The 21443-nt window shown below is 40.0% G+C and overlaps 1 protein-coding gene across 1 annotated transcript in view; it reads right to left on the reverse strand.

The window, feature by feature from the left end:
- Positions 1-21443, reverse strand: part of LOC306758603 (3',5'-cyclic-AMP phosphodiesterase 4B-like) — a 60200-nt gene that overhangs the window by 11127 nt on the left and 27630 nt on the right. The window contains exon 7 of the mRNA XM_079243931.1: positions 2004-2116. Within this exon, the coding sequence (XP_079100057.1) occupies positions 2004-2116 (113 nt within the window). The remainder of the gene's footprint in view (positions 1-2003; positions 2117-21443) is intronic.

Below are 21443 nucleotides of genomic sequence, written 5' to 3' on the forward strand. Positions count from 1 at the left end.
AGAGGAAAGATTAAAAGACAGCCGCTGCTCATTTGAAGCTTTCGCTACCAAACAAAATAAAAAACTAAATAAGTTTAACATATCTGCCTTACATTATACGACTGTTATGATATTGAAATGTTCTGTGCCAGATTGTTTGGAGAAGGGACACTTTCTTTTTTTTCTTTTAAACATTTCGACAGTCGTAATGCTCCATAAACCATAATTCTTTCGATGTCTTACAGTATATATATAAATATATACATATACAGTATATATATATATATATATATATATATTTATATATATGTGTGTGTGTGTGTGTGTGTGTGTGTGTGTGTGTGTGTGTGTGTGTGTAAAGCATCCAGTTTCACTTTACTATGATGCATTTAAGGACACAACAGTCTAACTTTTTGTTTACTCCTCTGGGCTGATTATACAGCAAGAAGCCAAGAACATGGAAGAGAACACCCCCAATGGGAATGCAGCTGCACGTGTAGAATGCCATCTGATGTGATTTTATATCACATCAGATGGCATTATAATTGTATATATATATATATATATATATATATATATATATATATATATATATATATATATATATATATATATATATATGTATTAATGTATAAATACATATACATATATATGTATGTATATATATATATATATATATATATATATATATATATATATATATATATATATATATTACTGTGTGTGTGTGTGTGTGTGTGTGCGTGCAACAAGTATCATTTTAAATTGTGATTAATTGCATGAAGTTTTGGTTTTACTACTATGTTATGTGCAACTTGTCCTTTTCCTTTATAAGTACTATTATCAGTACCATGTAAAGAAAATATATTCCCATTTGGTTTGCAAACAGTAAACAAATAAGCAGCTTTTAATTTTAAGATTTTCTTCACACAGTAACATTTTTATTAAATCTCATCTGAAATAATAATGTAATAAAATCAAACGTTCACGACAGAAGAATAAAAATTTCTGGATTTACTAAATAAAAGGTAACAGGTCAGCAGTGAAGCTCTTGTCCTTCTACTACACGCTAATGTGAATAAAATCTGATAAATTTTCCCTTAATTACTGGATAAACCTTGAGGCACTGCACAAGTCCTCAAACAGATGCCTGCAGGTTAAAGTCTGACATGTAGTGATGATAGAACTGGTAAATGTGCACCAGTTTACAACAACTGATCAGATACTGACACATCTGAGCACAGTTACAGTCGTGGTGTGTGTACTGGCCTTACACCATGACTTTTCTAATGAAACAGGACAATCATTTCCGGAGAACAGAAGCAACTATATCACTCAAACACAACCAAAATTGCAATCCTGCATGTAAAACGCAATTCACGCTTCCCCCTTTTTTTCTTTCATTATAAGAGATCCTTAAAAAGATTTGCCTGCTCATATGTTACCACAGAACAGCTGTTGCTTTGCAAGTGCGTCAATGCGGCAATAATCATTTACATTTCACATACACTTTGCAAATAGACAACCGCAGAGGAACATGGCAATTATACCGAAATGTGCAGGCCTGGTAATACCTCACAAGTCCCACAATCACATCTTTTAACAGCATGTTTCAGATTATCAACAGAAATAATTTAGGAAAATTTAGGATTAAATCTGTAATTTGACTAATTTTTAGTCAGTGTCAACGCTGGTTGAAAAACTGCGTGCAGTAGCGGTGGGAGGTTTTGTAGAGATCGTTGTACTTTAGTAGTGGAGTGAACACTGACACAGTTAAACACACTAAGAGCTCATAAGCATCATTTGTTAGGAGCAACCTAAACGTTTCTAAACTAACTAGTCAGACCAGAGAAGAACTCTCATCAAGTCTGTTCTCATCTTCTTAAAAACACTTAAAAATCTGATTTTTCCACATGAAAAATAAAAAGTTTTGTCGCTCGTGAGGATGTAAAAACTCCAGGGTCTCTTCACAAACACATAGTTGTCACATTTACTTTAAATATGAAAATCTTCGGGGGTCCTACCTTATTTGAGGCCATGTCGCTGACGGACCGGTAGGTCTGGATGGTCTCCAGCTGATCCAGACACCAGTCCAGCTCCTCCATGGTCTCCATAGCGAGCTTCTGGTAGGACTCATCTGCCAACAGACACATGGACACGTAATCAGGCCTGAGTGAGTCCATGTCCACGGCGGAGCCCCCAGACAGCATGAGTGGCGGCCCGAGAGTCCCAGAATGGCCTGATCGTAACGGAGACCGGCTGGCGGGACATCCGGGAGACGCAGAGGAAGAGGGGGAGGTGTGCACACAGACCTCCTTCATCTCTGACACCTCCCAAAATTTTGGGGAGTTGTATTCTCAGAAGAAAAAAAAAAAAAAAAAAAGACGGACGTCAGAGTTACTGTTTGCCGGCTGCCCCCCCCCCCCCCCCCCCCCCCCCCTCCTCTCCCCTCTCTCTTGCAAAGCCCCTCCCTCTATGTCTGACTCCCTCTCCGACACTCTCTCATTAACTTATCCCTCTCTAAGATGCGTTCTGCTGAAGGAGTAGCGTGCAGACAAGGCCGTCTGCTGTCTCCTGCTGTTGATGCGACCATGACCCCCCCACACCCCATTTAGTGACATTTACTTGAAGAGTGTCAGGTTTAAGATCCCGTTGGCACTTTTGCAACGACAAAACGCTCCGACTTCTTCCTCTCCTGATACTTCCTCTCTAAAACATGCCGACCACTTCAAGGCTGTAGCCTGCAATGCCCCACACACTGTTTCTACCCTTTCTAAACCTCTCTGAGGAGGAGGAGGAGGGGGGGGATTATATCAAACACTAAACTTTGGATTTGCACAAGCAACACGAGAGGCAAATTTTGACTCCCCTGAACTGGAGGAAGGCCAGACCAGGGCTTCGCCCTGTGCCAAAGAAACCAAGGCACTTCCTCTTTGGCCCTGAAGTCACGCAAAACATGGAGCGGAATTGCTGGAAGATGGAGCGACTGCTGGCGAAAATCCCACTTCTTGTTGGACGAACTAACTCTGCGACAGCAGGCAGATGAGGCGGTAAAAAAGCAGAACAATATATTATTCTGATGGGAGTAAACATGAGAAAAATAAAGAAGCAAGGTTGTAGTTTTACATAGAAATGAGGCGATTCAACAAATTTATGCCTGGAGGGAGGGAAAGCTGAGCGCATTTGGATCTCCCCACCTCTTTTTTTCAATGGAAAAGGCTGATCTCTACTTCATAGGGCTTCACACATGGAAGAAATTTACCCCATATGCTTAACACAACAAGACAGCCAGCGTGCTACTCCCCAATTTACGTCAATATAGTGGATCAAAGCGCTTCAAAGAGCAGGGATGGCATACAGATCTTGAATCATCGAAGTTTAACAAAGACCTGAAAGGAAACCTCAGACTTGTAAAGGAAACGTCCCACCTCTGACGGTTATCTGAACGCGACAACGGCTCCTCTTAAAGCAGAAAGTGAAATCTCACCCACAGTTTTTAGAAAATCAAACCACCAATTCTCACATTTCAACAGTGTGACTGCGAACGCCGGCCTCATTTTTCAAGTCAGACCAAATTCTTTTCTCTCTACTTCAGCTCCAGGCTGGAGACTTCAAAGGCATCGTTTGGCTTTAACGTCAAACTGGATGCCAAGTTATGTGGTCCAAACTGTTCACTGGATCGACTGGCAGCTAAGAGTCACAGACTGGGAGCGAAAAAAGTAGAAAATCAGAGGTGAGCTGCTGTTGACTTGGTCCATAGGGGCTGGAGACACTGCCAAGAAAATGTGACCACATCCTGTATCGGTCTCTCCAATGCAAGTATATAGAGACATTAGGAGTTTTAACAGGGAAGTAGGGAAACATCAAAGGCTTGGATCGTCCACATAGCATGTACCAACGGGTCTAAGGTCATTGTGAAGCTTCACAAAATCCACTGAACAAAAACCTACTGGTTTTATTTTCTGGCTTCAAACCATTTTCTTCATTAAACAATCTCTTAGATTTTTCTTTTTTTTAAAGTAAAAGAAAGAGTTGTGCTTCTATGAAGTCTTGTTGCCATCAGCAGGTGCAGGATGGGATGTTTAGGGCAAAGGATGGAGCGATTAACAGCCCACGGTAACCAAGCGGCAACCTCTGGCAGTAAAAAGTGAAGCCTATGCTGAAGTGCATAAAACTGCAGTTCCCCCTTCATCCACTAGGGGCTGCAAAACAGAGCAAATCTCTTTACACTCCTATTTTAAAAAGACCAACTTCACGGCAGAAATAAACATGTTTACAGCCTGGTACAAAAATCCATTTTCGGTTTAATAGGTCAGGTTTACCTTCATGACAACTGTGGGGGGAGTGAATTTTTTTCTAACTTGCCCGTTTAAAAGTAATTTAATCTCTGAGTTCGGCATTTTTAGGAGCGTGTCCTTTTGATTGACAGGTACCAATCTCTGGCTTCAAGTAAGAAGAACGTAGAACAACTGCGGTTTTTAGCCGGTTAACAACGTGACTTAGCTTTAGCCCGCTTACCTCCGTTAGCTGGTTAGCTCCCGTTATCTTGGGGTTAGCTCGGTTAGCTCTTAGCTACAGGCAGCTCGGAGTTTGCTTGATGTCAATCATCCGCCATGACGCTCACGGCTCCCCTCTCAGCTCCACTTCTTTGTCCATATTTGTATTTTCCGGGCGAGACGACACGCATGACGCTACCAACATGGCGACGGTAGGAACCGCCCACCGAGCTTCAATTCAGCTCTTCAGAAACCTATGGGTGACGTCACGGAGGCTACGTCCATTTTTTTATATACAGTTTATGACTGTAACTTTATCTGAGAGGCGGAGTATCAGCCGGATGGCGATGGATGCCTCAGCTACGTAATAGTGTGACAGCATCGCAGCTAAACACCTTCCTTAAAGTACAACCAAGACACATTCAAAACAAAAGAGCAGAGTGGCGGTGATCGAACAGTTTGAGCTCTTTTTCCTCGGTTGTTCACGCTTTGAAACGCCATTTTAAATTAAATTTTAATTACAAACAAACAAAAGGCCTCTAAGAAAGGAGGCATTTCTGCTTTATTTTTTATTCCATGTCACACAGGAAAGGGCTGTTTTCCAACTAATCTAAGGATTGCAGTGTGTCAAGGTCAACCCTTTTGACTTGGATCGGTTAGATTTAGAGATGTCTGATATTATCTACATACGGTTATTATCAGCCGATATCAAAATTAAAATGCAAAATCAGAAATTAGAGGTATTGGTTTTTACTTTTTTAATGACTTTTACACAACATGCAAATACACCAAACTCTGCAGCTATGTCTCCTCTAACTCATTCATTCATTCATTTTCCAACCGCTTAATCCGATGAAGGGTCGCGGGAAAGCTGGAGCCTATCCCAGCAGCCTTCAGGGGAGAGGCAGGGTACAACCTGGACAGCTCGCCAGTCCATCGAAGGGCCCTCCTCTAACTCAAAATGACAAAATATAAGATATATTTTTGTTTGTTTGGCACAACTTGCTCCAAAAATATCAGTTTTGGAAATTAAGAGTTGAACAAAATTGGTCTATTTGATACTAGTAAAAAAAAAAAGGCAATATCATAGATCCGTAGTTAGATTGAGACCTACTATGGTTCAGGTACTATAGTACCCTTCACAGTGTTCATATGGAAAACCCGACAAATGAAATGAAACTTAACTTTTAAACTGTGAGTAGGGATGTCACAATGGCTTATTTTCACTATTAGTCATGCCATTAAATTATTCTTAAAGGTTTATAAAAAAGATTACGTCTGAACCATGTGGGCAGATCACTGCAATTTACACACAGCTAAATAAAAGTTACACAACACCTACATGTCGCTGCCTGTGATGCTTTTTCACCCCAAAAGAGTCGGAAAATAGACGTGTAATAGGAAGTTATTCCCTCCAAACAAAAACGATTAAGTCATTCATGTCAGATTCTTTCGGTTTTTGATTGATCCACATCCAGATCCAAAATTGATTGATTTTGTGGTTGAGCAATCGTTCAGCATCAGCATTACTGCAGTGGTGAATCCCAATCCCCTCGTATCTGCTTACATGTGCAGCAGCGTGGATATCTGGACTGAAAGTGGTCCACAGTTACCAAAAGGGATATTTTTTCGTTCTCTTTTATTTTTTTCACAAATAATCTGACAGAAACCCTTTTAATAATGTAAAATAAACACAAGTCTTGTAATAATAAATTACCAAAAGTTGATGAAGAAATGGCTTAAAACTTGTGCATATATTGTATTTTATCAGCTCTATGACATAATTTTGTTATTTCTATTCTTTAGGCCGCAGGGCACTACTGTACGTGATCGGTTCATGTTACTGATCATATGTTTTTATTTCTTTTAGTCAGAATGTTGAACTAATAAGAGCCAATAATGTTACGTTTTACAATATCTCCAAAAGTGGAAACTTAATCTCTGTAACACCACAGCTCCTCGTCTCTTAGACCATTAACATTAACTTCAAACATAAAGGACTCAGCGTGAGCTCGCCACCTTTTTATTTTACCGTCAGCATGCAATGTAGGGCTGTGACGATATGCTTTAGCCCCGATTCAATTCTGACTTTTTTAAATTCGATATTGCAGATTTTTGTAGTTTAAAAACAAAAAAAAATTATAAAACTTTTCTTTGCAAGTAATTTTTTCTTGATTTCAGTTAGAAAAAAAACCAATACAGCTAGACCCTCATTCTGTTGCTATAAAACCCAAGAAGACAAGTAAAAAGATCAATAAAATCAATAAAAATGACAAAAATTTTATAGTAGATTAATTTTATTTAATTTAAAAAAATTGATTATTTTAAACAAAAAAACCCCCCAAAAATTCCCGATTTTTTATTCGATTTTCCCACCCCAAGTGCAATAGTCAGCAGAACAAACCATTTTTAGTCTTAGACACTGTACATGGCCGTGTTTCACCATTTTCTCTGTTCCAGTATTATTCAGGTTTCAGACAGGATGAAGAAAGATAAGAACTGGCTAAATGTTTTATTAAACCTGTCATTAAATTCTCTACTCGGGTTTAAAAATGATATTTTTATTTTCAGAAATAAGCCTCAAAAGTCCAGGTAGAGGCTTATTTCTTGTTTTCTCTGAGAGAAATCCAGACTCAACATGTAGTTTGTATTTATTTATCGTCTCCGGAGCAGACAGTTGAAATTAGACTGTTTGGTTACTTTTTGTTGCCGTCTAAAAACAGAAATGATTTAAACTTAAGGTGCGTTTACACTGGTTGTGTCTGCCACACTCAATCTCGGTCTCGGTTCAGTTGTAGGAGTGTCACGCTGCACTTCTTAAATAAATCTGACTATTTAATTCGCCACCAGCAGAAACACCGAACAAAGAATTACTTGAGAAGAAGAAAAGACTTGAAACGAGGGAAAAAAAGTTATTCATCTGTTGGTTAACGGAGAACCTCATCAGCTGTTAGCACGTGACGGCTAAACACGAAGCTCAATCAGATCCTAGCAGGTTTCAGTTGTTCAGAATTCTATCCGAACTTTTGCCAAATTCTTGCACATCTGACCGCAATCCCTTTCTCTCGTCCGGAGCCATCTATTACAACACAATGTTTACCCACAATGCCATGCCCGAAACCACAGTGCGCTTTGTTTTGTAGTCCATTTCCTGTGTTTTGTGGGGGGACTGAGTCCACTTCTTTGATTCAAATCTGAATTTAATTGTAAATTCAGGATAAACAAAGTGGACTTTCCCAGAAAATGGACTGGAATTCGAATAAAAAAAGAATGTACTCTTAAAGACGTTTAAGTCAGGGGTGTCCAAAGTCGGTCCTAAAGGCCCGCTGTCCTGCAGGTTTTCAATGTATCTGTTGGAGAAAAATCTCCCAATGAACAACAGACACTCAGATCAGTGAGAAGGTACAAAAGTTTTACTTGCAAGGAGTTCACACAACCAACAGACAAAGTGGCCAAAGCCGGTGGACTAGGTGAACTAACAATCAAATTAGGATTACACTCTTATATACCGATACTCTTTCCATCAACCCCCCTATGGGAACATCATCAACGGCTACAGTTACATGATGTTTTTTAATTCGGAATTAATAATTCCAAATTAACGTATTCTCCTACGAGTTTACACGTCCTCACTTAATTCCTCTTTATAGCGTCCAAAGTTGGGAAGGGTTCTGATTGGACAGAGGGTGCTCATGACATATGACGTATACCGGAAATAAAAAAAGTTGTTTCCCTGCTTCTCGTCTTTTCAGTAACTTGTTAAAATTACATAATAAGTACCAGTTTGCTGCTATTTTGATTATAATTTTGAAGTACCGAACACGAGAGGCAAAACAACACACGTCATCGGGACAGGACAAGGTAACGAGCATGTGCAGACAACAGGAATTAACTTAGAGCGGAATGAAGGTTTACATGACAGAGGAATTAAATAGTTCGGAATTAAAATGCGAATAAATCAGCCACTTACATCGGAATAAAATTTAATTTCAAATAGAAATCTGCATAAGGGATTAAGTGTTTACATGGTCATTTTTCATCAGTTAAAAGCGGAATTAACTTTTATTCAGGATTAAACAGGAATTAAAACTCCCACGTAAACGTAGCAATCACAATTTCTGGTGTAGGACCCCTAGAGTGAAGTTTACGACGCCAATCTCCAGCAGGGGGTTCATGTCCTTTGTAGATGCTTGCATTCCAGCGACACTTTGAAGTAGGAGATAAGAACTTCTCTACAAACATTATTCTGACCCTCTGTCCTCTACAGAGGCTCACAATATCATAATTACAAGATTTTCCCACAGTATCCCTGCTCCAACACACCTGGCATCCATTAAATAGATCAAACAGCCAATGAAGTTCTGCAATGACTGATTAGTTTAAGTCAAGTGTGTTGGAGCAGGGACACATGGAAAACCTGCTGGATTGTGGTCATTGAGGATCAGACCTGGGGACTCCTGCTTTAAAAAGTGTTCATGTGATTTCACACATTTACAGAGTTGTGAAATTAACACATAATAACGGTGATATTCATAATATTGTGATTATTTCTCTGAAGTGGAACAGAATAAATGTGTAACTGTGACACCCGGAGTTGTATGAGAGGAAGTTTCTGAAACAAATACAGCAGACGTTGAAAAGTAAAGTTTTAGTCAGTCAGTAGCCGGCATGCTGAACCCATCATCACCTCTGGTTGATCATAAATGCGGAGCTAAATGAGCTGACATTTTACAGAGTCACCAGTCTAAGGTGGCGTGACGCACAGTCAGTCTGACAAACCTGCTCCCAGACGGCGTGAGGTACTTTTCCAGCCTGAGTTTTTTTTTTTTTTCTCTCTCAGCTGAGGTCCTTTTCCTGTGAGCGTTAATGCTTTGACCATATGCTGAAAGCTGGAAAGAGGACAACAGACCCCAGTGTGCAGACGGACCCCGTCTCCCTCTTTCCCCTCTATCACTCTCCTCTGAGCCACAAACCAGCTTCTGTGAGAGCCATCAGCTGCCCTAACGAGCAGAAACCTCCAACCCCCACGCCTGCCGAGACACCTTCCACTTACATCCACCTCACACTACCCCTCTCTGTGTTCTCAACCAACCCTAAACCTGTTTTCCCTCCTCAAGCGCAGTTTGCAGAACTGCACTGTCTCATCACACAAACAGCCAGAGTTGGATGAATAACAGAATAATGTACAAGAAAAGTCTGAAACTGATCCAAAACACAGACCTGTTTGACAGGAGAATGAATCCAGCACTGAAAGTTAAACACTGGACAGGCTTTGTTCAGAGTGCTACATCTCAGCATACAGCACTGGTTTAATATCCTGTCCTAACAAGCGAGAAGCGTCTCCGTTTGACTGTGCAGCTGCAGCATTAAGCTGCATATAAAATGGACGTTTATGGCACTTCACCGTGAGTAAATGGCCTAGCAGCAGTTTTTTAAAAAGCTGTGATCCAGCCCTCATTTCTTTTTATTTTGCTTCCAAACAGCCGGAGTTTCTGGAAAGATTTCAAAGTGTTTTCCCCCCCTCAGGCTTTCTGAGGGTCATTTACATCTTTTCTCTGGAGATTTTCGGCCCAGTCCTCGTCTCTGACCATTTTCAGGCTGATGTTTTTTTGTTAAACAGACCTATGAAGCAGAAAAAAAAGCTCTGAACTCTCAGGAATAAACACACAATCTAGCAAATAAACCATTTAAAATTTAATCTTGAGGCATTTTGCTGCGACAAGCCATAATTTGTTCCTTTTTTTTTTTGTTAAATCTATGAAAATGACCAAAAATATTCCGTTTGTTAGCAACCAGGAATATCGCATCATGGTGCATGAAAGAGTCAGGTCTACAAACACTATTACAGAAGATTAACAACATCAGAAGTCAAAGGTTTAAAAGTATCTGATCCAGGACGTGAGTGACGCATCACTAGAGCCGGATCAAAAATGGTCTCCATGGAAACGTGGCTGTCAGGAAGCCATTCTCAGTGAAGGGAAACAGGGAGAAGGACTAAGTTATACCACACGACACAAGAACTGGGCAGAAAATCAGTGACATCAGGGCTGATAGCGTGATAATCATCCCCAGAGACCAGAACTCGTCATTACTGAAGCAGCAGCGGATAATCTGGACAGTCAACACAATAAAATGTAGAGCTTTACGAAGTAATGCAAGAAGCCTGGAGAACTTTTCCTAAAGACTGCTTAAAGGTAGAGTATGTAATATTTTCAATATTTAAAAAAAATCAACTAAAAAATAACTACAATCATAATTAGAGTTTTTTTTAACATGTAGGTTTCAATCTGTCCATATTTGGTGTTATTAAATTACAAGTTTAATTAATGACAAAGACTCTTCTTAAATGTTTGCCTGCCAGTAAAAAAAAGTGCTTTTTGTCATTTGTCGTTAATTAAACTTGTAATTTAATAACGCATCAAATATGGACAGACTGGAACCTACATGTTCAAAAAAACAATCTAATTATGATTGTAGTTATTTTATTAGTTAATTTATTTTGAAAATATTGTAAATCTTACGTACTCCACCTTTAAAGAAATGACAAGAAATCCCTCTGATAGGGTTCAGAGCGTGATGAAGAATAAAGCCGATCAGATCAAATATCAGCTTGAAGGCTCATTGTAACTTTGCATTTGCCTTGTTATCGTTCATGTCTGCACATGCCTTCATTGCTGCGCACACGGTCCGTTTTCCTGCTCATGTTTAAACAAACGACAGCTTGGCTCAAGACTTCTGCACAGGCCTGGAGCCGACTTCAACAATAGGTTTCTATTCGTAAGCAGCTTTAAAGGTTTGATGCAGAACTTGACTTGGTGACTTACATGTGACTAATATGTTAAGTTGTGTTTGGTCAAAAGGTATTAAGTGACTGTTTTATGTCCGTTGACCCACTTGTGAGGTTACATTAAACTTAGAAAAGCTGTTTGGGCAGGACAGAAAAGGATCACATGTCGATTGAATGTAAATACCTCTAAGCTGCTCACATGACCTCGCTGCATCATGAAAGATAAAGCTTACAGTGACAATGAGACGTGCATGTTGTCACTGTTGTTAGTTTGATTTCACAGAAATGGAGCTGAGATGTGGGATGTTTGTGTGTGTGTGTGTGTGTGTGTGTGTGTGTGCACTGCAGAGAGGGCAGGAGGTAATGATTCACCTTTGTATAATGATTCACCCTTATATCACACCCCCCCCAATGTACGTCAGCTTATTCACACGTGCAGAAAGGAGAAAAAAAGAAATAAGGGTAGAAAAAAAAACAAGGCGGGTCCTAATCTTGAACAAGCATCTGAAAAGAGCTGCTGGCAGCATTCAGCACCGGTGAAGCAGAAAGTCAAAACACACAAGGCAGGAAAACACCGACATGTAAACATGTTGAGCATGAGCTCTTTATTTGCCAACAGCAAATTTAATGCTCTCATTCAGCAAACTTTGTTCTTCAAGCCATTTACTTGTTCTTTGTAAACGGCTTTAAATGCAGACGTTTTTATTGATAAAGCTGGATGCTCCCTCTCCTCTTTAGTCTGCAGGACACGCCGTCCATGCTGTCCACAAACAATTCCACGTCTTCATCCAGGCTTCCACTTTGTCTCAGACCATTCTAAAGGAGCTTTGGTCCAGAGAAGACGACGTTGCTTCTTCTTTGCATGATGGAACTTTTACCTGCATTTGTGAATTTCAGGATGAACTGTGTCTTACAGAGATTTCAGGAAGTGTTCACGTCTGTTTTTATTGAAGTGCAGCTTGAGAGTCCAGATAGCACAAGCATCGTTTTAACCTTTGGCCTTGTCCCATGCGCAAAGAGATTCCTTCTAATTCTAGATTTTTTGATGATACACTGCAGATGCTGGGATCTTCAAAGTTGATTTCACATTAACAAACATTTTCTCAAATTGCTCCAGTCAGTTTTGTTGAACCTCTGTCCATCTCTATATCTGAGAGACTCTGCCTCTCTGAAATGCTCATTTATACAGTCATGTTACTGATCTGTTACCGATTAACTCAGTTAGTTGTCAATTTCTTCTTCGGGTCAGCCTTTTGTTGCCATGAAATGGTAAAATGTCTCATTTTAGTTGTTTATTTTCTGTTGGAAATGAAATATAGGTCGATGATTTTGTAAATGATAATTAAATTACATTATACATAATTTAGCTGTTTTTAAAGTTTAATACAACATCCAAGCTTGTTAGAATGGGGTATTTCTAAAGGGTAAATTTATTAGTTTTACGTTCAATAAATAAATATCTTTGAAAAAATAAAAAGTTCAGACGCAGATGAAGCATGATCAAACCTAAATTAACCCAAACTCTAAGTGAATTACATATGCACTGCTTTTCTAACCTAGAAAAAGAGTTGGGTTGTTGTGTAAAACATAAACAAAAACAAAAAACTTTTGCTTTTCATGGAAATGTTGCCAGCAACACGTTAAAAAAAAAAAAAAAGAAAAGGTCGTAACAGAGCTATGTTTACCATAACTCTTCCTCTAAAGAGTCTAAACTTCTGAGAACTGAGCTGACCAGTTGTTGCAGCTTTGGATCAAGACTGTCGTTCAATCAATGTTTGATATATAAAAGAACCAAACTGCTTAAATGCACCAAATATGTTGTTATGTTTAATGGCTCTAATGCATTTCAGAACCATCAGAAATGAGGAGTATTGAACGTATAGCACTTATAATGAGCCAGGTGGTCCTGCTCATCTTTATGCTAGAAAACATAACTCCCAAAAAGTACAGAACTTAAATGTAATTTTTGCTACAGTTTTCCACATCGCTTCGGTCCATTTCAAACAGACTTTGGACCAGAGGACCACAGAGCCTATGTTGATGACACAATGCAGTGTGTTTACAGACAATAATTACAGGAAAAGCTCCTGAACCCCTGCAATGTCCGAATCCTGACAGCTTCATGCATCGCTGCCGGGCGGCCTGACGATGAAGAGCATCCAACGGATTTTCACACTTCAGGTTACTTTTATTTATTTTGACTGTAGATGATTAGAAAGTTGAAGTTTTAACAAACATACACTGAGAAACATCCTTCTGTAGCTACTCCACATGGTCTAGATGGCAGTTTATTTTAGATGGTTGAACCTTTGTTCACCTTTACTCCCAAAGCCTGTTCCATCCTCCACGAGAAGCCAGAACGTTCTTCTTGTCCTCGAGGCTCCGAGAAGAAAATGACGTCATTTTGTTCTCGCGGACGTGTTTGAAGGCAGTTCTCGACACATCAGGCTGGCAGAACTTTTTTCTTGCGGGGCTCCGAGAAGTATCGTGTGATTGGTCGGACATTGGCGGTGGGCGTGGTTAACACGGAGAAAGCATGAAGCGGAGTTGCTTTTTTTCTGTTGCAGGTAAAACGGATTGTTTTGATAAAACAGCTGATCGAGGTGGTGAGAAAGTACGAACACTTTTACATGTGGCGTTAAAACACTTGTACCCAGCCGCGTGCACAACCCGCCCTGCCGCGGACGAAGCTGTGCGTTAAATATGAAACTAGAAGAGCACTCGGAGAGCGGAAACCTCCGCCAAGCACAATGTTAAAGAATCCTTTTAAACAATTCCTGAATCCAAACGGTGATCTCGATCACCACCAGAATGTAATCAGCTCTTCATTTTTACATTTGCAACAATTTGAATTTTTTATAAAAATCCCTCCGTAACCTTTTCAGTTATCTTGAGCAAAAAGACGTTGGTAAAAACATAACTTGGCGGAGGTACCAACCGGGTTCATCGCACATAAAAGCAGACATCGCCCCCCGCAGTGACCCCTCCCCGCTGCAGACCTGCTTCTCCTGGAGGATGGATGGACCTGATGAACAAGACATTTTTTCTTGTTCTTGCAGCCACGAGAACAAGAACTCAGTTCTTGCTTCTCGTGGAGGATGGAACAAATGCCTAAGAGACTCTACCTCTCTAAGGTGCTCTTGGTAAACCCGAGCATGTTACTTGTTGCGGTCATGATATGACATTTTGTGTTTCTCCTGAGTTCTGGTTTCCTGTTTTGGTTTGTAGTTTTCCTTGTTTAGTTCTCTCATGTCTACGTTTCTGTTCATTAGTTCACCTGGTTTGATTTTCTGATTTGTTTCACCTGTGTCCAGTTTCTTCTTCTGTGTATTTATACCCCTTGGTTTGCGTTGTCAGTGGCTGGTTCATGTTTATGAAAATAAATATGAAAATAAATAAAATAAATATATTTTATATATATAATATATAATATATATATAAATATATAATATATAAATTTATATATAAAAATATATAAATATATAATAAAATAAATATATTTTATATATAAATATAAAATAAATATATATATTTATTTTATATTTATATATAAATATATATATTTATATATATTTTATATTTATATTTATTTTATATTCAAATAAATATATATATTCGCCTCACATATACAGTGGCTGGTTCATTATGTCACGGTTGGTGTGGAGATGAGGTGACGTGAAGCCAGGATGCAGGAAGGGTGAAATTTTAATCCATAAACAAAATGAGAGCAGAACTAACAAAATGAACCAGCAACTACAACGCAAACCAAGGGGTATAAATACACAGAAGAAGAAACTAGACACCGGTGAAACAAATCAGAAAATCAAACCAGGTGAACTAATGAACAGAAACGTAGACATGAGAGAACTAAACGAGGAAAACTACAAACCAAACCAGGAAACCAGAACTCAGAAGAAACACATAATATCATACAATGACAGTTGCCAACTTAACTTAATCATATGTGCCAAGCTCTTCCAGCTGATTCTGCTTATTTTTCTACTCTTCACACATTTTCTTCCAGGAAACACTGAACTGTCACACTTCTGGCATTTTCTCTTTGTTCTGTTGTGAATAAATTGATGGTAAATCATTTTGATTTATTTCTTATTTACATTTCACACAGTTCTTCCAACTTGCTTGGAACTGGGGCTGAATTTCTTAACAACCAGTGACGACAGAGAGGGAGTTTCAGGAAACCAAATGTCATGATGTGAACTGTAAATATAATCTTGATAAAGTCCTTAGTTATCTCGAAACCTTCAGGTTGGAGACAGACTGGATTCTGCAACTATAGTAGATCTTTGTAGTTATTAATGTGGGGGACATTTACAATCAGTCCAACCCTGAAACCACAGCAGCTTCCTTTGTCTTCTGATTATGTTTCTGCATAGTTTATAACTCTGCCACAATCTTGTCACCTATCAAAACAAGACGGCTTCAAACACACACACACACACACACCTCATCAGGACCTGTCTGACAGCTCCTTCACAATGCACCATGGAACTGTCTTGGCACGGCCAAGCAGGAGGGATGGGCCGCAACGAGGTTTATGACTCTGCTGACGTCAATGACATAATTCAAATACTTAAACAGGCTGCACGCTTCCAGCCCGCCGGATCCTGTCCTCTGGCTGCCAGCCTGGAAAACCTGAAATGGATTCCTGCTGTGGAGCAGAGCAGCTGCAGCAGGGAAGCATACTGGCCAGGCCGAAAACAACAGGTCAAATATTTTCCAGCTGTCAGTTTGTCTTCAACTAATCACTTTGTTTCTATAACATTATAAACATCCACTTTATAGGGTCCGTCTGTTAACATAAACAACTAATCAGACAAATGAATGACAGCAGTTTGATAGATTTAGGCTGAAATACTTTTTTAAAATGGTTTGCTGAGGTTTAAAGTGAGCAGCAGCTGCAGCATTCACATGGTAGGATCAGAATGAGATGAATGGAAACGTGAGAAATGGATCCATCCTGCCTGTTATCAACAGTTGTGTGGGTGGGGGATATTTTCCTGGCACGCTTTGGGCCCCTTAGGGCAAACAGTAATAATAATGTAGCATGTAGCATCTTCTGATGGAAACTTCCAGCAGGATGATGCACCATGTCACAAAGCTCCCATCATCTCCACCATGACGATGAGTTCACTGTCCTCCAACGGCTCCACAGTCACCAGATCTCCGTCCAGCAGAGCAGCTTTGGGATGTGGTGGAACGGGAGATTCTCATCATGATGTGCAGAAACTGTGTGATGCTTCATGTCAACATGGAGAAAAATGTCTGAGGAATGTTTCCAACAACTTGTTGAATCTGCATCACTAATGAAGAAGGCATTCCTGGGACTAAAAGTGTCCCAAGCTGTTAGAAGAGTTGTGCATCTAATAAACTGGCCAGAGTGGTGAGAATAAAGAGGTAAACATCATTAAAAAGTAAATAATGTAAATATAAACCTTTCTATTGTCATGTTTCTAACTGAACTTTTCCACTTAAACTTCTTCAGATATGAAAACAATGTGAAACAAGGGCAGAAACTCTCAGATGATGCTTGCTTTTCAGCATCTAAGCAGCGATTACTGGTAAATTTCTTCTTCAGTGTGTTGGAATAACCAGGTTTAGATCTGTCAATCATTGCTTCTCTTTCACTAAAAAGAAACAAAGGATGAATGAGTAATGCTGTTTGTGTGTGGCTCCACGCCCTGCGCCGTTTACGCACAAAGTCACATGGCACGTTGCGGTCTCTGTGCACACAATGTGTACACTGTATGTAAATGTCTGATGTACCTGAGTCATTTCTTACAGTCTGAAATGCATCAGATGTTTTTTTTTTGACAATTGCTTCACTGAGCAGCTGATCAAGCTTGTAGTGAAAAGCCAGCAGGTTTTTCTTTTCCTTTTTATGGTCAACAACCACTTCAGGCTGGAGACGGTGAAGCAATCTGATCCAACACATTTTAAAAACACTAGGTTTTTTTAAAATAAGCATCAGAATTTTAATCATTTATTGAAAGCAATATGATTATATATAGTTGAATATTCTTACATGATGAAGCAAAGAAAAGTAATAATAGTCTGAATATGAGAATTAGATGCATAGCACCTCATTCCAGTGGTGATGCATGGCAAACAGCATCATGGTTTGGGTCTCCTTCCTGCAGCCTGGATGACTGGCAATAATGGAATTTAATACGTTTTAAGAGGAAACAACCAGCACGGAAGTATATATGGAATGGTGCGGGATGATACGCCAGGAGTGTGAACCAAATGCATGAATCAACAACAAACTGGTTGTAATGAGGAAATTATTGTTCAGACGTAAACAAAAGCATGACTGGACATCCGAGAAACAGGGATGGTCTGGAATTCCTCATCGTTGTTATGCAGGAAACGTTAGCAGGTTACTGAATTCAAACGTTTTCTACTTTATTAAACGTGCACTGTGAATGATTACTCTGCTCTTTTCCTTTTTTCTAATTCAGTGGATTCTTTCTTTGCTTTTTGAAGGTTACAACAGCTGGTTTGGCCAAAAAGCAGAAAAACCCATTTTAAGCGTCTTTCTTTCTCCTTCTGGGATAAATAAATTATCTTTCATTTAGTTTATCTAGTTAATTTCCACTAGTCTAGCCTATAAAAGAAGAAATAAAGAAAAAATGTAATAAAAAATGATCAAATATTATTTGCTCGGACTTTTTAAAGCTAAAACTAGTTCACGTTCTTTTAGTCTGTCTTCCCGCAGGTGCTCCCTATGATTGTTTGCTGTGTTTTCTTGCAGAAGGCCAAATTATGCTCGATGCAGAAGACGGATGGACGGACAGTTTGTTTAGTCATCTATGTCTGTTATGAGCGCAATGCGGTCCGTTTTTAAAGGAGCTTAGCTATCCTTCACCGGACGCAGAGGCAGAGCTATAACATCGATTTTCCAGCTCAATCTGTTGGTTTCCTAATATTGGCTATTATGAATTGGCTTTTATTTTGTTTTTTTTCTCTGTCTGTAAAGTATCTTGAGATTGCCATGATTTGACGCTACATTAATAAAGTTGAATTGAATTGAATCGGAAGTTGTGGGGCAGTGTCGAGTTGAACAGCTGACACGACGAGTCAAAGGCACAAAGCAGAGAAGAAACAGGAAGGAGAGGAGGTAGAAAAAACCCTTAGAAGAATAAGAAGAAGTGGACCACATCCACAACGGTAGACGTGGTGATGTGAAATGTGGAACTCCGTACTGCCCCCTAGTGGACAAACAGACTGTGACGGGCTCTGTGCGGTACAAGAACGATGGCGACGTCGCTACTCTGTTGAAGTGGTTTTTATTCCCAAGTGCAGCAGTATATCCAGAGCTCCCGTCCAAATATGTACAATATTTACACTATTTACACGGGTTTTCCACACTAATTTCTTCAAAGCCAGCTTGCCAATGATCATCCAACCTCCTCTCCACGCTTTCCTGCTCTGAATGAGTCCCTTAAAAACTTCATGCTCCTCCCCTAACAGGAAGCTTCTCAATTCACGTTTTTTTCTGCTATTCTTTCTATTCTACACAAGTATTTAAACAAATACTTTTCACAGCGAATATACATTTAAACATTGTTGAAATCACAATAATTAACCCTTTATAACAAGATTAAACCCCACAATACGCCGTGATGCGGCGTTTCAGGGCGTCACGTGACGTTGCGGCATCTATCCGCATCTTAAGCGCAGCCGCACGTTTCTTCGGGTTTTCCCAGCAAGCAGTGAACAAGGCAACACGCGGTAAGTTAACAACCCCTTAGTGTGTGTGTGTGTGTGTGTGTGTGTGTGTGTGGCTGGACGTGGAGACGTCTGTCGGCATCCAATGTGACGTCACACAGACTTAAAAACCATGGTAACGTAAAAGAGCAGAGCCGTATGACAACATGTCAAACACACATTTCCATTCATGTACATAAGTGAGGAATTGTTTTTCTTTTTTTGGATCCTTGCCCTCGTTTTCTTCATTCCTCCTGTCAGGTCCAACATTAAAATGCAATTCAGCCATAAAAATAATTCGAACGTGTGCAAAGCTTCCCTTTATACATAAAAACTCCTGCTTGGTAAAGCTCAACTCTGTACAACAATAAATTATAAAAAAAAAAAAACTTATTTCATTCTGCTGGGTGTGAAAAACTTTAACCAGGTCAAATTCAAGTCGGAAAATCTTGGTAAATGGACTTGTACTTCTATAGTGCTTTTCTAGTCATACAGACCACTCAAAGCGCTTTACACTACTTGTCACATTCACCCATTCACACACACACTCACTCAACACACTCATACCCCGATAGGCACATCAGGGGGCAGTTTGGGGTTCAGTGTCTTGCCCTAGGGCACTTCGGCATTTCAGGGGAAGCCTGGAATCGATCCCCCAACTTACCAGTTGAAGGACAACTGCTCTTCCTCCTGAGCTACAGCCTTCATCTGTATGTGACAGAAGTGACCTTTGGCCCACATCTCTTCAACAATGATTTCTGCTGGAGCTGACTAAACATTAATCTACATTAAACATTTGCTCTTCAAACCGTCCCTTCTTTCAGAAATTGCATGAAGAGACCTTTCAGCGTCCTGTGACGATGTACAGCTGATGCAAGTGATAACCACGACGGATTAATCAACCAAACTGGCTTTTCATGACGTCACGATCTTACATTTTCCGTAAAAGTCCTCTTCATCGAGCTTAATACAGAGCAAAGCTTATAAGCTGAGTGAGGCAGGGAAGAGAGAACCCCTTGTTGGTTTCCAGCTCACGAGACCGTGTGTGATGGAGCCAGTTTGGTTTGGGAAGCACAAACAGCAATCTCATACGAGGACCGCTACAATCCCCTCACGTTACCGTAGCAAGACGTTTAAACAGCCTGCAGTGACGCGTTTGCTGCCGATTCTGGAGCATACGCCCCGTTTCTTGCACTTTCACCCACTAACCGAGGTTGTTTGAAGCTTATTTGAAAATTGTAAAATGTGTAAGAATGGACATAGGATGATTATGAAATTAAGGGGCAGGCATCGTAAGATTGATCTTCTTTCTGCTCCTTTTCATTCAAGCCATATTTAATTGCCAGTCTTATTTTGTATTTACTTTTATGTTGTTTTGAATGAAATAAATGAAAATTTCATCCAAGTTCATCCCTCAAACTGCATCAGATTATCAGGTTACAGATTACAAAATCCCCCTCCACCCCTTTTTCTTTGCTTTTAAGTCACATTTTTTGATTTAGCTCCAGTCGACATTTCTAAAAGCTCCTCCGCCTGCGCTGAGCTCATGCACAGAAAGACGCAGGTACTGTATCATTTCCACTAGTGGGAATATCAGGGATGCAAAACAGGAAAAATCTGTTCCCCTTTTCCGGTCAAAGAGTTGAGGGAAAGGAGACAGAAAGGAGGACACGACGGCCTCTTTCATTGTCACATTGTTAAGGAATAACTTCAATAACAACCATTCTTTAGCAGCAGGTGCACTGTACGTTCTTTGTCCGCGCAGAGACGACGTCTTTGAGGGACATCTTATGCAGTGAAATGCGCTGTAACATCAGTGTGTCAAAGTTAATCGTATTTGTTTTCCTTATTCTATCTCCTCAATGCGTCACGATGGAGGCCAATGAGACGGTTTCACTCGTCAGCGATTGCTTGGAGAAGGTCAAGGTTTGTGAGAAGTGTGGAGGAGGAAGGACAATAAGAGACGCGCTCACAGTTTTCTTGTGTTTTTTCCTGCTGTGGGACAGCGCTCGCAGCCCATCTGTGCTGATAGGAAGCGGAGAGCACCCATGAGCAGGCAACACTGACGTCAATCGGGCTTGAAGAACCAGCAAAGCCGGAATTAATATCTCCACCTCCTTTCCTTTTTTGCACTCATTCTCTTCTACATTTACCTGCTCTGAATCTGAAACTATTTCATATTCCTGTGCTTCTTCCTCCTCTTCTGCCCGGGTACAAAGTCTGTGCGTGGGAAAGTTTTGGTTTTTCATATCAGGCCACATCTTCTTGTCTCAAAACTCAAAGATTGCATCTTCATGTGAAAACGCTGAGATATGACAAGAGGCTGGTGCACCGAGCCAACGTGGAAAATCACACCGCCAATAACATTTCTTAGCAAAGTCTAATGGAGCATTTGCATGCAGACAACATAAATGAAGTGTAACTGTCTGATGTATTTCAGACAAAGGTGCAGA

Source organism: Telmatherina bonti, assembly GCF_933228915.1.
Source record: "Telmatherina bonti genome assembly, chromosome: 7".
Taxonomy (NCBI): domain Eukaryota; kingdom Metazoa; phylum Chordata; class Actinopteri; order Atheriniformes; family Telmatherinidae; genus Telmatherina; species Telmatherina bonti.